General features: G+C 49.1%; 1 protein-coding gene across 4 annotated transcripts in view; it reads right to left on the reverse strand.

The window, feature by feature from the left end:
* golga7bb (golgin A7 family, member Bb) overlaps window positions 1-2,769 on the reverse strand; it is a 10,423-nt gene extending 7,654 nt beyond the window's left edge. Inside the window, exon 1 of one of the 4 annotated variants that reach the window (XM_055502374.1) lies at window positions 2,320-2,769. In XM_055502374.1, the coding sequence (XP_055358349.1) occupies window positions 2,320-2,331 (12 nt within the window). In that variant the 5' untranslated portion in view covers window positions 2,332-2,769. Of the gene's footprint in view, window positions 1-894; window positions 2,264-2,319 lie in introns of those variants that run through there. The other 3 variants (XM_029126939.3, XM_055502373.1, XM_029126938.3) reach the window with 3 other exon arrangements.
* Window positions 2,770-15,227: the final 12,458 nt, after the last annotated feature.

Below are 15,227 nucleotides of genomic sequence, written 5' to 3' on the forward strand. Positions count from 1 at the left end.
GACGACAGATATGGAGACGGAGATTAAAAGGATGAGAGGAGAGTAAATATGGACGTTGAAGCCATTACATGACGGGAAATGCTCCGTCCACATGAAGAAGCGTCTCCAGGCCAGTGGGATGTCACTGTGCGTTTTATCTAATAACCTCCGCCTTCCTGTGGATCTTTGTTACACGCAGCTCCCGGCTGAGCTCAGCAGGCACGATCCACCAATTAAACCCAGAGTCCATTCATCTGCACAAACACAGGATGTCTCTCTCACCGCTCTCTGGATATTCACCAAGTTGGACGTGTTGAGGCTAAAAAGGTCAAAACCTTTACATTCAGTCTATTGCAACGCACTCATACGCACGTTGGACGGTGTCGTTGCTGGCAGCCTGGACCTGTCTGTGCATTTTAGCCTGGAAGCTGTTTGTTTTGGTCTGTTGGCAGAGAGCGGGTGTTTATTTGCTTGCGTGGGAGAACCGGGGTCCCCGTCCGCGCTAGTCCTGCGTCTAAATAAAGTCCCATCAGACAGCTATGCTACCGTGCCACCGTCCCACTTCTCCCTCCACCCACGCCATCATCACTTTCAGTTTACTTCATATCTGTTCGCGCAGCAACTCAACGCTGAAGCGAAATACACAAAGTCAAAGTGGACATCGGTTTCAGGGAGAAGGCTTTTTCCAAAGGCAGCAGAAGGCAGACGCCCTCTCATCGACAAACATGCTACTAAACATCTCTATCAACATACTGTATTTTCTCTACCCTCTCTCTCTGTTTACATCTGGGGGTCTGTGCACCTCTCATTGCTCAGACATGTTTACTAGTTTAGTCACTGCAGCTCAGTGAGTGCTGCCAGTGGGCACGTATCACAAAGGGCACACGCACGCACAATAAATACACTCAGACTCACACCAACGTCTCCTTTTCGGTCTCCTACTGTAGCTCTTGAAGCCATTTTCATACTGTCAGCGCTCCCTTTTCATCCCTTCATAATAAAACTGCTTTTCTGCCATTAGGGGAAGAATTCTTCCCGTTCATTGCCAAGCCGGATGAGTCCGGCGGTCTCCGAATCACGGAAATGTGGACGGCGCTGACAAAGCAGTGAAATTTCCACGACATCTAGGTGGAAGATCAGCGAGTGAGGGAGCGGAGCTGGAGGAGGAGGAGGAGGAGGAGGGAGAGCGTTTCTCCAGCCGCTCCGTGTGCGCCAGCCTCCGAGATGTGCTTCTCAACAATGAAAGACTGGAGCAGGGAGCGGGGAGAGGGGGCGCTGGCAGAAGCTGATGGAATGCAGCACAAACAGACCGCAGCAGGAGCCTGTGTTAACATGGTCCCGGGGAGGAAGCAGTGCTGCTACCCGACAGACTCGCTGACGGCTACAAACTGCAGCAGCCGCTTCACGTGTAAACGGGCCGGGACAATTGACGCGCCCTGGACTTGAAACGCGCCCTGGTTCGCCACGTGAACGTGCAGTCGGAGGGAAGGAATCAGGGCCGCTCTGCCAAAATCTGCTCGCGTGAAAGAAACCTCATGTTTAGACGCAACTACAACCGCAGCTTCACTAGCTCACCACAAAGTCTACAATGAGCGGGCTGAAGTTCACCAAAGTAGGAGCGGTGTCCTGCTGTAATAAGATGATTATGATGATAACTAAGGCAGCTGTGTCTTTAGTGTGACGGTGACATCATCAAGGACATGGCTGAGGTGCCAGGCATCAAGCAACACGGTGTCATTTTACTGCTGTATAGAGCACATAACCTGAAGGCATTATTATTATTAATTATTATTATTATTATAGGAGTGGCTTCAGTGTGTGGCTTATTTAAAATGCAAGACATAACGCCTGTCAGGCTTATTTCAAAGTATGACAGGGAGAGACAGCGAGGATCTGCCCCTGTCCATGGTCCTGACTCCATCATTAGCTCCCTCATCAGTCTCAACTCTCAGATCCACTACACGCTCTCATCAGAACGGCATCTGCTTGTGTGGCTCCACGCTTGTTCCCCGTCTGACGATGACGAGATCACGAGAATAGTGATGAAAGAAAGTGAAATTTGGCTGCGTTGGGGGCAAAAAAAAAAACGTCTTTGGGTTTTTGCGCGCACGTTTCGTTTTTCGACCGGACTTTGACGTCCCGATGAACCCGATCAGACCGAATGAATGCAACAGTCGCATCCGAAGCTGAGGGACGGGGAGACGAGCACGACGTTCGGGCTCCCGAGCCTGCGCGTGTCCGGACTGCACTTCTTAGGAGGGGGATAAACACACACACACCTGAGCTGCGGAGGCGGCTTTGGTTCCGAAAACGCCACCGTGAACGAGCCGCGCGTCTTACCTCTGTCGCCATTCTGCCGTGATCCGTCCCGGGCTCCGCGCGACAACCCCTCGATCCTGTGGCGCGGGACAACGCGACTGCAGCTTCGCAGGAGGGCTGGACGCGAGCGCGTGCCCGGGAGCGCGCCTGCCGCTCGCACCGCGGTTCGGAGTCTACGCTAATTACGCCGCAATTACTCGCCACCAATGAAGGTATTCTCCTCTCGCGCTCGGTCCCTGAAGGCGAAGCTTGCCAGACGCGAACCAGCGCGTTTTCCCAGGCATCAGCGGTTTATTTAGGTTAGAGCTTCTTTTTGATCCATTTTTTTTGTGGTCTATGCAAAATTCATTAACTATCAATAATTCAAATTAAGTGGTTTCCGTTTCCATTTGCGATACCACTGGACCGAGCACCACAACAAACTCTCCACTAAAAGGCGAGAGATGGAGGTAAAAGCTGCTTTCTTCAGAACTGGAAGTGCGACCCCCCCCCCCAAACACACACACACACACACACACACACACACACACACACACACACACACACACACACACACACAGTCCTCAAGCACTGTACCTTCGTTACTGTCTATCAAATGGAAGCCTGCATTCATTAGAGCTACTGTAGGTGTTACTGCATGTTATTAAGGCTGCTGCAGAGTGGCCACACTGTGGGGGCTCATATGTTGAATGGATAATTAGAAAGTGCTGATATCGAATATTAATCAGCGCTCACTTGCTTGTGCTACAGCGCGTTGCTTCCCAAAATAGCTCATTTATTCAATTGCAGTTCAAGTACAGGGCAACGTTCTTTAATGAATTTTCACAAAGTTGACTTCGGAAAAGAAAACACACGCTTCACGCTTTCAAGGACACGAGCCTATAAAAAAGACCAGGGAGGCTATTTTTGAATTAAAATCTCATCTCTCCTTTTTCTTCTATGACATCTTGAGTAATGACGTGGTGAAACCTGTCACGTCTCTGTCGCTACAACAGCAGCTCCCAGAGGTGCAGCAGGCTCCGATCAGATGTCTGGCGAAGGAACGCGAGACGCTGCGGCTCCCACTTCTTATGAATGGAGACGGAATCCAAAAATAAGATGCGGGAGGTTTAACAAAATGAGAATCATGCTGAACTAATACTGTTTGCCAGGAACCACGCTGTGCGCTCCAGTTTGAAAAGATGCGTATCTAATCACACACTGGCACAGATTCCTTTAGGGAGCGTGTATTTATACTGAGAGCCGTGTGTTTATTCAACACGTTCGCTCACACATAAACAGCACACACACATATTATATATAGGTAAACCTCACTTACCAGTTTTATCATTATTTTAACATCATGTTAACAACTGGATGTTAATTTAATGTCAACAGACTGAACAGTTCTTGACATTGTTCACAGTTGAGCTCTCGTGGCCCAGCAGGATCAAGTGCTTAGGTTACTGTATATGATGAATAAAATGGCTTTAGGTTGGATGTAGAAGCAGAAGAAAACTGTTACAGTACATTCAAACTTCCATCACTGCTGAACATACGCATTCCTGATCATATTGAGAATGCCGTGAAATAAGACGCCTTCATATTACATCTCTTTCTGGTTTTTCACTGTGTCAGAATCTGCACCTCAGCAGAAAATAATAACTTTGCCGCAGACTTAAATTATCATAATGGCCCATAGCGCTGTACACTCACACACACTGCAGGCAAATGCAGGCACGCACGCACACACACACACACACACACACACACACACACACACACACACACACACACACACACACACACACACACACACATATCAGTTCTTTTACATTTCATACTTCATAAAGTGTATTTCAGCAAAAACATTCTTGGTTTCCGTTTCACTCCAAAACTGCCAGTTTCTATTTCAGGCCTGTGCTGTGAAATGGTGAAGATGGTGATACCGACCCTGAAAGCAGACGAAAAGAGGGCTAAAGAAAACAGCAGCGAATGCTGTGGTTTCTTTTCTCTCATGCCCTCAGACTTGCAGCGCTGCGGGAGCATTAAGAGCTTTGTTGGGCTTTTCTTGAGTAATGCGGTTTTGACTTGTCAGGTTCATCAAATCATCACCTGCACTGATTCACCTAATCAGATCTTACGACTAGGAACTATTTTTGTTTGACTTTATTACTGCTTCGATCTTTCAGTAGATTTGATGACGATCAACAAACAAAAATGATAAATTTGTAACAGTTAGCCTTTTTCTAAGCCTTAGTTTAAAATCGGGCCCCTGAAAGCGTCAATTGACAACGTACTATATGGAAATATTTAGGAAGGTTTTAAAAGGATCCTGGAATGTTTTTCTGTAGATTTATGGAAGATTTATCTAATGTTAGGATGCCAATATTATACAATAACATTTCCCAAACGCACAGGAAATCTATTTAAAACAATCTAGAAATGTTTTGAAAGTAGGAAGCTTTTTGTGAATAAATGTAAATCAAACACAATGCAAAGCAAAAAGCAGTTGTTAGAGCAGATACTTGGAAGTGTATTCATTTCACTAGGCCTCTACAGTATGTTTGTTTTCATCTTCTCGCGTTGTTGAGTGCGTGTCATCCCATAATGCCGACGTGGCCGCTCCTCCGTAATCGAATCAAAGGTCAGCGCACATTCCTGCCAGCGTTGGGCTCCACTGACAGACCCGAGCAGCAGATCTGTTCGTGGAGCAGCCTCGCGGTGACATCAGCCTCCGCGCTCGCATGCCTCTGCTACCTGATGCGCCGGCCTTGTGTTCAGGGCACCACAACGTCCATGAGCAGCGGTCTGGGCGCGGCGCCACAGCAAACACCACGCTTAGACTCGCAAACACCGAACACAGATGCCGTCAGAGCGGAGAGAGATCCTGTTCCCCTCCACCGTGACAGGAAATGAAAACTCTCAAGCTAAAAAAATATATATTAACTTGGAAGCAAATAAACATCTCCTATATATCTGATTTGCATTCCAACATGTTGGACAAAGGCACACTCCGGGACTGCGGCGGGATTATGTGCATGTGTGCGGCCTTTCAGCAGATCCCCAGAAGCTCCAAACGTTTCTGCTGCACAACTCACGCCTCCTCTGCAGCACCCAGCGTTTGCAAACGCAGGTGACGATCCTTAAAAGGAACAAACCTCTTAGCAGAATTTCCGGCAGGAACGTCCAAGCTGCACATCAAAGGTCACGTTCACAGCTGCAGAGAACAGTCGAAGGAAATAAATTATAGACAATACTCGAATCAAAGGGGTTAAGGACACACAGAGTTTCTGCATTTTGTTCTTTCTGAAAAATAACGGTAAAGTCAGACAGATAAACCAAAGAGGCCGACATCGCTGCGCGAGCCAAAACACAATCAGACGCGATGAAAAACTTCCTCCCCGCAATAATCCACCCATAATTTCATGGCTGTTCTTCAATTAAGCCTCGCAGGATGGAAAAAAAGTCACTGACAGACATTAAAGGAGCAATGCCAACTCTCTATTAATGTATTCATCTTAACCGGGGCCAAAGTATATTACGGCATGATTGAACGGGACAGCTGGAATGGCACAGGGATGCACCGGAGGCAACTCAAACCTTCCGCTAATAAATCTCATATTTAGGACGAGGCATCAGCAGGATTTAGTTCCTCTGAGCCGCCACAGGAGGGAAAAACAGAGCGCGAGGAGGACGCCATCGGTCCCAGTTATCCCTCCTGAGCGACGCTCCTGTTAATTTAGCAGGAAGGAAGATATTAATAACATGCAACAAATGAAACTCCGCGCAGGGAATGACATTATCTACATTTAGTAAGAATAAGTAAAAATGGCCCAGATTTGAATGGTTCTGCCACAAACGAAGCTACGCGCTCTCAGATCTTATGACAGGACTTTCTCTCTTCACAAAGCCACCCATGGTTTTCCCGCAGTCCCATTAAAATGATAGTTGACACTGTGGTGTCCTGCACCGGAGCCTCTGCCGGGACCGGGAGGGGACGAGCCGGCAGATTCCTGCCTGCGTCGCTTACACGTGCAGCGCTGCCACATAAAGTCTCACTCCGCTCTGTTTAGAAAGGAAGCGGTCGCGTCTCGGCACATTGTTATTCAGCGCGCGTGACTCTCTCCAGCTTTATTTCAGGGCTTTGAGAAACTCACGATAGCGGAGGCGTAAACACAGCCAGCGCCTTCTCACTTTAGGTACCAATTAGACAATGACCTCGCTGCGGCGGGTTTGGGTCCAGGACGTGTGGAAATGGTTCACAGCTGACACACACACACACACACACACACACACACACACACACACACACACACACACACACACACACACACACACACACACACACACACACACACACACACACACACACACACACCTGCCTATATGTCTTCTTTGTTGCCATGGTTTCACTCACCTCAGCGCCTGCTACTGTGCCTCAAAAATAAAACTTATTACTGATGCATGAGGGGATTTTTCCCCGCAAAAAAAGTTCCCCTTGCAGTGGAAATACGCCGCTGAATAATGAATGAGTGAAAAATGTACATGAACGTGGCTGTTTGCTTCCGCTCGGCTATTATGTCGCTTTGTTTTTTTTTAGTTTTATTTTCGAGGCATCTGTGCTTGTGTAGCGCCGTGTGATCAAAAGGGAAACCAGCGTGCCTCGGAGCCAAGCATCAAAGCTACCGTGCGTGATTAACAAACAGAAGCCACGGGCTCACAAGGAGCCACGTTAATGGCGATAATTCAGTGACGCGATTTCATGCTTTGCTTGTGGGATCTGTGAGCTTGTTGGTGCTAACTGAGGCTTCGGCTGAACTTGCTTCTCCTTCTTACTCCGCAGATGATGTCAGCCAAGTCTGCTTTACATTTGCAGAGCTGTGCAATTCGAAGAAGCCGTTGCCTTACAGTGAATTAGGCCGGATCATTTGGAACGTCTGCGCAGAGGGCTTAAATTGCAAATTGCAGCAGAAACAGCTCCGCCATGTGAGTGTATGTGGAGAAAGGCTTGAGAGACAAAAGCCCCACAAACAGCTTGTTGCGTGGTTACCGCATCACATGAAAACTTTTGATCATAACAAATTCAAACCAGATATAAAAAATTCCACTGAGCTAAAAACTGAGTTTCCGTGAAGGCCACATCTGCGATTTTCCACATGTTGAAATTAACCCAGATTATGCTCCGCTTATTGATTACAGCGACAGGAAGTCGGCAAATTACACACACACGCACACACTACACGTGAGCTCCACTCACGGCACAATCCACTACAAACATGACAGGAAAAGAGAGATTTATTCAAATTATGAAGAAAGATGGCCGTGCCAGAAGCCGGATGACGCTGCATTCGTCTCTACTGCCAGGAAGGAAAAATGGGGGAGCCTGTTCTTCTTACATAACAGGTGATTTTATGTCCAATCCTCCCTGGATGAATGCAGGGTGAGCAGAGGACACCAAGCTAAAATAACTGAGACCTCACTCAGTTGTGAGCTTCTGTGTACATAGGTCCGTCCTGGAAACACTGTCAGACACCAGACGAGAAAGGTCGACTCGCTAAACACACAGGATTCAGAGCCGAGTCCCTGAAAGTGGCAGCAATGAGTGTGAAATCTCTTGAATTGAGCCCCGTGATAGACTATTCTGTAATGAGACCTCTGCTAGCAGTCGTCCTAGTGAGAGGAGAAAAATGAGCCTGTCGGGGGGGGGGGGGAAAGAGAGAGACGGGAGAAAAAATCCCCCCTCTAAGTTCTGATGTGCTGTTTTGGCGGCGCCTGTGCTTTTCACAGCCAAAGCTCTGGCTCGATTAAAACGCACTCATTCCATCAAACGTCCGGCGAAGCAGCCTGTCTGCGTGTGTACAGGACGGAACCGCGGACCCAGGGCGGCCGCTGACGTACAGTACCGAGCCCAAGCCCGGACGCAGAACCACGCTCATCCTGCATTAAACAACAACGCAGCCGTGAACGCGAGCGGGAGCGCGGGCCGAGCGCCAACGGCGCCGCGCTTCAGAACCTCAAAGCGCTGGGAAGCGCTGCGCTCGCCGCGGTTGAAGTCCAGAACAGACGGGTGGAGTCTACGCGAGAAGGCGAGGTGCAGCGAGCCAGCTTCCTGCGCTCAGATGGGGGAGCAGATGGCGCCGGCCGGAGGGCGGGTGGGACGCGCTCCTCTCCTTCACTTAGCGGCGGCAGGTGCCGCCTCAGACTGAGCGCGTGCAGTAAAAAAGGCTCACGCAAAAACACATAATATCAGTCAGCCATTCATTCACCAGACACGATGACTGGTCTCTGGCAGGTGGACGCTGTATATCACATCCACTATAAGCTGTCAGGTCAAAGGTCAACCATGTCCACGGCGCCCTCTAGTGGACAGACAGCAGACGGACTGACAGAAGAACAATGATGAGAGACATAGGAGTTCATTTTTGATCATCAGAGAACAAGCCATATTAAGTTAAGTAAATTTAATAACACAACAAAACAGAATTTGAGACAAACAAAGGAGCTAGAGCTGATAAGAGAACGCGTCTCGCACCATTCAGGAACACGGCGGCACGAACCGCGGACAACACAGACAACAACAGGAACGGCTGAAGAACTGCAGACGTTACAAAATGAAACAATGAGCACAACCTGCACCCGCTGCTGGAAGGTGAACGTCAGGCCTCATTACACACACCAGCGAATGAGTGAACAACTTCACACAGACGCGCAACAATGCAGACATGAACACCCACAAAGGCTCTGACACACACACACGCACACGCGCACGCGCACACGCACACGCACACACACACACACACACACACACACACACACACACACACACACACACACACACACACACACACACACACACACAGGATTTGTATTATCGCAAATACTTGGAAGCAGCCGCACAGAACAGAACCAGACTCATTCCCAGAACTGCTGGTTCCTTATTAGCCGGATCAGAGGAGCTGGAGAGAGTCTGAGGGACAGAAATGCTATTTGTTATCACATGCAATCTCCGCAGACACAATCACACAACTGGGTTCTCACTGCACAAACGTAACGAGAGATAATGTAGAGATACAGTGAGAAGGAATGAGATAATGACTTCAGCATGAAGTGTATTCAGTTTCATTCCGTCTCCTTTTCTCTCTCTCTCCAGTGTAATTGCGAGGGACATTCTCCTCCCCTGGTTTCTTCTCCTGAGCCGCCGCTCCCTCTCTATCTCCCCCGTCATCTCGCTGTCGCTCCCGGTCTCCTGTTGCTTTGAAGCGCTGTGTGTGTGGAGCGCTCAGACAGCCGTCCTGCCCCGCGCCGAGCCCGGGCCCGAACGCAGAGATGTCCATAATTACAGCAAAGCAAGTGTGTTGAGAATGTGCAGCTACACAACTGTGTCTTCAACCCTCCCCCGGCTTTGCTCCCTCACTCATCGTAGGATGAAGGGATTTCTGTGAATTAGTGTGGACATTCTCTGTGGACTGTGACTGTGTTCCCTCTTCCCACCACTGTGGCCCCAGACCAGATCTTGGCTCGGGCGCCTTTAATCAACCAGCCATTTTCCGAACTGTAAGAGTGAGCACAGCTTACTTTTAGAGCCCACCTGGGTCTTAGGCTCAGGAAATTACACCTTCTCCTTTTCTCTGACTCAAAGGAACATAAGCTTGAGCCGCACTCCAACTGTCCCATCACCGCCCAGTGATGGAGACAAACTAGCGCATTCGTCGGCCATCGGCGGAAAGATGTTTGCACTTTCAGGGAGGAGAGGAAAAGGGAAGAGAGGTGAGACCACAGTGGGAGTGAGAGGGTGAGAGTTGGAAGGAAGGGGAAGATTGATTTGGGCTCTAATGTTCTGGCAGCAGCATCGCTGTCCACATGCTGCATTTTATAGGAGAGGAAGAGCAGATAATGCAATAAAAACATGGGTTGGAGATGGTTTAAGGGCTGGAGCCAAGGCTGAGAGCACTTCACCTGGAAACACAGACGAATATAGATCTTTATGAATGTGGATGCCACGGACGGGAGACTCCATAACAACGCAGGAGTTCACAGTCTGACAATTAAACGTGGTGGTGAGTTTTGATCAGTTACTGTGAGTTCGCTAGACACGCCAGTCATTTTTTACTCTAATGCAAATTGAGCAAGGAAAAGAACTAAAGTCAGCAGAACTGCTTTCAGGTAATTTCCAAAAATGTGAGCATTCATTTATAATTTGGTCCCAGTGCAACAACAGTCAGATGAGTGAGAGGGAAAATGAACTCAGAGACAGACACAGTCCCAGAAAGATGAGCTCAGGAATGAACAGACAATGTACCTGCCAACAGCCAGAGTGGAGCGGAATGAATGGGAGCAGGAAGAAGAACAGCTGCCCAGTGATTCAGAGCCTGTCCTCACATCTGGAGTCATAAGAAGGACACTGCTGGAGGAGGGGACGCAGGATCGAACCCGAAACCGTCCCCTGGGGACGGATTTAGAAGAATTACAGTCAAAAGCTGAGTTTAGGATGTTCGTCAATGGAATCAGGTGGTGACGGGAACATACAGCAGTCAAACAGGTAACATGGTTTTACGGTAGATCTAATATCAACCTACATGTACGTTCTGAGTCACACACACACACACACACACACACACACACACACACACACACACACACACACACACACACACACACACACACACACACACACACCTCGTTGCGTTGCCAAGTCAAACTGTTTTCCCTGTTGTGTTTTTTTTAAGGTGTTCCCACTCTTTCAGGTCACCCACGACGCAGAGCCAAACCGGAGCACGGCAGGAAAATGTTAGCGTGTCTGTCTCTGCGAATAAATGTATGCACCCACAAAAAAGGGAATCCCCCGACAGAGGCCAGTGTGAGTCATGGGAGGCTGCAGTCGCTGAAACGCGGCATTGTGCTTGTTGGAGACAGGTAAGACGCTGTGGGAATGCAGCTCTCTGAAGGTTGAGGTCCAGCGAGCGGGTGCAGCTCACAGGTCCCCACGGGTCCATCAGGTCGAGCAGAAGCCCCGATGAACCGTCCGCTACTGCTTCTCATTCAAACCCGCAGCTTTCTGCATCGCCTGAACGCCGCCTTCTCCTTGTTACACAGTTTTGCACCTGTGAAATTGGCTGCGCCGGTGTGGATTACCCTGACTGGGAGTCCAGTGTGCGGCGGGCGCGGCGGGTGCAGCGGGCGCTGCCCTGGAGCCCGCCCAGCACATGCCTGTCTAATGGCTGTGATATGCGAGCGGGACCCGGCACCCTCCGCACACTGCGTCTCATTGACGAGGACATGAAGATTTTCCTCTGAGCAGGCACGGAGCAGCCAGGTGGTCTGCCCTTGGCATTTTTCATCTGTGCAAATTGGTGTGTGTGGGGTAAATGTGTGCGAGCGAGCGAGCGAGCGGGGAGAGAATTATGCTGTTCTTATTCCAAAGCCCATGTTGTCCAAAACTAGCAAAGGTGTATGGTAACCAGACTGGAAGAGGACAGATGAAGTGGTTGGGAGCAGCGAGGCTGCCAACGCGAGGCTGCTGTTCTTCCATTAACGCAGTACAGTAGCACGTCTGCCCCGTGGATCAGTGAAAAGAAGCATTGTGCCCAACAATTAACCAGTTTGTTCTCCGCTTCATTTATCTGGGCAGGGGTTTCCCGCAGCATATGCTCTTATGCAATATGTCACTCTCTTTCAGTTATGCACAGTTGACTTGTGCTTCCCAGCCGCCTCCGGCTGCTGACCGCTAACAGCCAAAACGCTGTGGAAGAACATCAGTAATGTATTAATGCCCGTCTAGCTCCTCTCTGAACAATGTGCACAGTGTCTTTACGAGATATTTAGCATTTTATTGTACTTTTATTAATAATTGTTTATTAATAATTGTTTATTCATTCTAGGTGCCATTTATAAACATCTCAGAAGTGGTGTCATAGTTGTTATTAAGGTGCAATAAAAACAAAAACAAAAAAAATAAAAATAAAAAAGTTTATTTTTAATGTTGGAGCTTCGAGTGCGTGACGCACAACGTGAGTAACAATAACCAACATCCTATTTTTAAATGATAAACAGAGATGTTCCTGATCAATTTTATATCAAAACATGAACTTAATAAGTTCCATGAAACTGAGTCATTCTGTAAAAACTGACTGCAGGAGGACATCCAGGTTTTTTTTTTACTGTCCTATTTTTAAAAACTGTGTCTGTCGGTGCAACTCGTCCTGACGGAGAGCGGGACGCGGGAGGAACCGCACAGTTACACACTGTCGCCGGCCTGTAATTGATCAGACAAAGATGATCTCCACATGAAGCTCACTCCAAGCATAGGGTTTGTTCAATCACACATGTCCAGCTATTCCAGCTCATTTAAGAAGGAGCCCATTATGAGCTTTGTTGCTACAGCAGGCCTCGATGTGCACAGAGGAGCCTATAAATCTCAGCAATAATCAGCAAATCTGTTTAACCCACTGCGGCAGAATGTTTAGCTTTCCGCTGGCCGGCGAGCGGGAGACCTTTTGAAAAGTTTTCAAATAATGACTGTTGGAGGCAGACAAAAATGCCAAGACCTTTTCTCCCATCAGCCAAAAATGCCATCGCGCGATCTCTGACTGAGATAGGGGGAAAATCCTTCCCTGTTTGTTGAAAGTCCGCTCGCTTTATTTCTCGACAGAGGTGAGCTCCGGCGCTTAACTGATGACCCCGGCCATTACGGAGACGAGCGGAGAGACGCGCCGCAACCAGGAGATGGGGAGATAGCGTGAGGGGGAAGAATGGGAGCGCGCCGGCCTCGCGGACATATTTGGAATTTTATGCTGAAAGGCAGATGGAGCAATGAACGCGCACGCACGCGCGCGGCAAACGGTCGGAGCGAGGTGTTTAACACGGAAGTCCGCAGCCCATAAATCACAGCAGCTCTTGCAGTAACGCGCTAAACAACTCACTCTTGCTTCATATTACAAGCGCTCGCGCTAAAAGGCCAAACTGACATTTACAGTATCCTTCAAACTAAAGGAGGCTCGGTCTTTACACACGTGTCATGTGTGCATGTAAATTAATATAAAAGCACAAATGGTACTTTTGACTTTGTTCACCTCATAGTAGAAATAAAGAAATCAGTAAATAACTGGTGAAGCTGTTGAGAAGGAACGAGCAGTTACGTTCTTTGCAGCTGCTCTCATTCGATTTCTCGTCAGTATTTGACGCTACAGCTGAGTAATGTGTAAAACATCAGTTCACATCTGGACCCAATGAGGCTCCGAGGATGCAGCTCCTCTGACAGCGGACACAAGCGAGGCCGAAGCGGACGCCTGCGTTTCCCCACTTAGTGCTCGCTCCGGCCCGCGCACGTGTGAATTCTAGCACCGGGGTAGCAGGTTTTTTTTTCTTCCCCAAAACGGGCGACGAGGGCCGCGTCCCGTTTCCGTCGGGGGTGAGCGTGTACTGTACCGTGGAGGTGCTCCCCCCAGTAACGGCTGCGAGACGGGACTCTGGCCACACACACACGGACACAAACCCGCCCCAGTTTGGGTTTCCTTTCTCTGTTCTGTCGCTTTACATCGAGTTGCATGACGGTGATGTGGTCAAAGCCTTATTGAAAAGACTCCTACTGGGGGGATGCCGAAGCCAGCGAGGGTTTAAGTTGACAGAGAAGCGGTGTGTGTGTGTGTGTGTGTGTGTGTGTGTGTGTGTGTGTGTGTGTGTGTGTGTGTGTGTGTGTGTGTGTGTGTGTGTGTGTGTGTGTGTGTGTGTGTGTGTGTGTGTGTTTACGTCTCTGGATACGAAGAGCGGCAGCGACCGATGAAGGAGCGGAGGCGGAAACACAACGGCAGCGAGCTCCGGCGGCAGCGGGGGCCACAGACAGGAAGGGGCAAACACCCGTCAGACCCCCCCCACCCCCACCCCCGATGCCTGGCGTGACGGGCACCTCTGGCTTCAGCGCTATGTGACTGTGTGGTGCTAAAGTCGTCCAACATGATTTCATCACATTTCAGCAGCTACGTGTAACAGTCCCCCGTCATGAAGTGGTTCTTGGCCCGAGGCTCGCTGAACCCAGGCCAGCAGTCAGTGCAGTGGGGGGCTGAGGTTTCCTGGTGGCGCTGGAGCTGCCAGCGCTGCTGCAGACGCGTTCACGGGTCTGTTTGTCTGTTTGTTTGCGTCTGCGTGCGGAGGATTATAGATCTTCAGCTACTGTGCTCCACGCACCGGCCGACTCCGCTGGCATTACAATCGAACAGGCAGGATGAAGGCAGATTACCCAGAAATCCTCCCTCCCTCCTTCGCTCTGCATCGCGTGCTAGACTTCTGATAAGGGCGATGACAGATTATACGTCTCACTTTGGAAACTATCAATGAACACGTCTCACAGCGCTTTCGTTTGTTTACGCTGCTCAGAGGAGCCTTTCTGTTGTTTGGGGGGACAAACAGCAAACTCCAACATAAATCACGACTGAAGCCTAAAGAGATTAGATACCGTTAAGTTTAGGATAAGAGTCACAAAAGTAGTAATTATGGTCGGAGTTTCCAGGAAATGCTGTGTTGTCTGTTGTGACAGAAATAAATGATGAATGGTTCAGGAAGACGGAACAAAACCTCTGTTATGTGTGTTTGGACAGTTCTGCAATCCCTATTGTTGCTTTGTGTGTGTGTGTGTGTGTGTGTGTGTGTGTGTGTGTGTGTGTGTGTGTGTGTGTGTGTGTGTGTGTGTGTGTGTGTACATATCCTACAACTGAAGTTACATCACTGTAAACATAATGAATTTGTTCACTGGGGACGAGTTGAAGTTATGTGGCTGTTGTCTTTCACATCACCCACTTCATCTTCTTGTGAGGTTTGGAATTTAAACTCCGCTTGGAGGGCATAACTGGGCGACCGGCCACTTCACCCACACCCTCCAGCCTTTCCTCCCCTCAAAAACCTCCCTGACACACACACACACACACACACACACACACACACACACACACACACAC

This window comes from Betta splendens, chromosome 15, assembly GCF_900634795.4.
Source record: "Betta splendens chromosome 15, fBetSpl5.4, whole genome shotgun sequence".
Classification (NCBI taxonomy): Eukaryota; Metazoa; Chordata; class Actinopteri; order Anabantiformes; family Osphronemidae; genus Betta; species Betta splendens.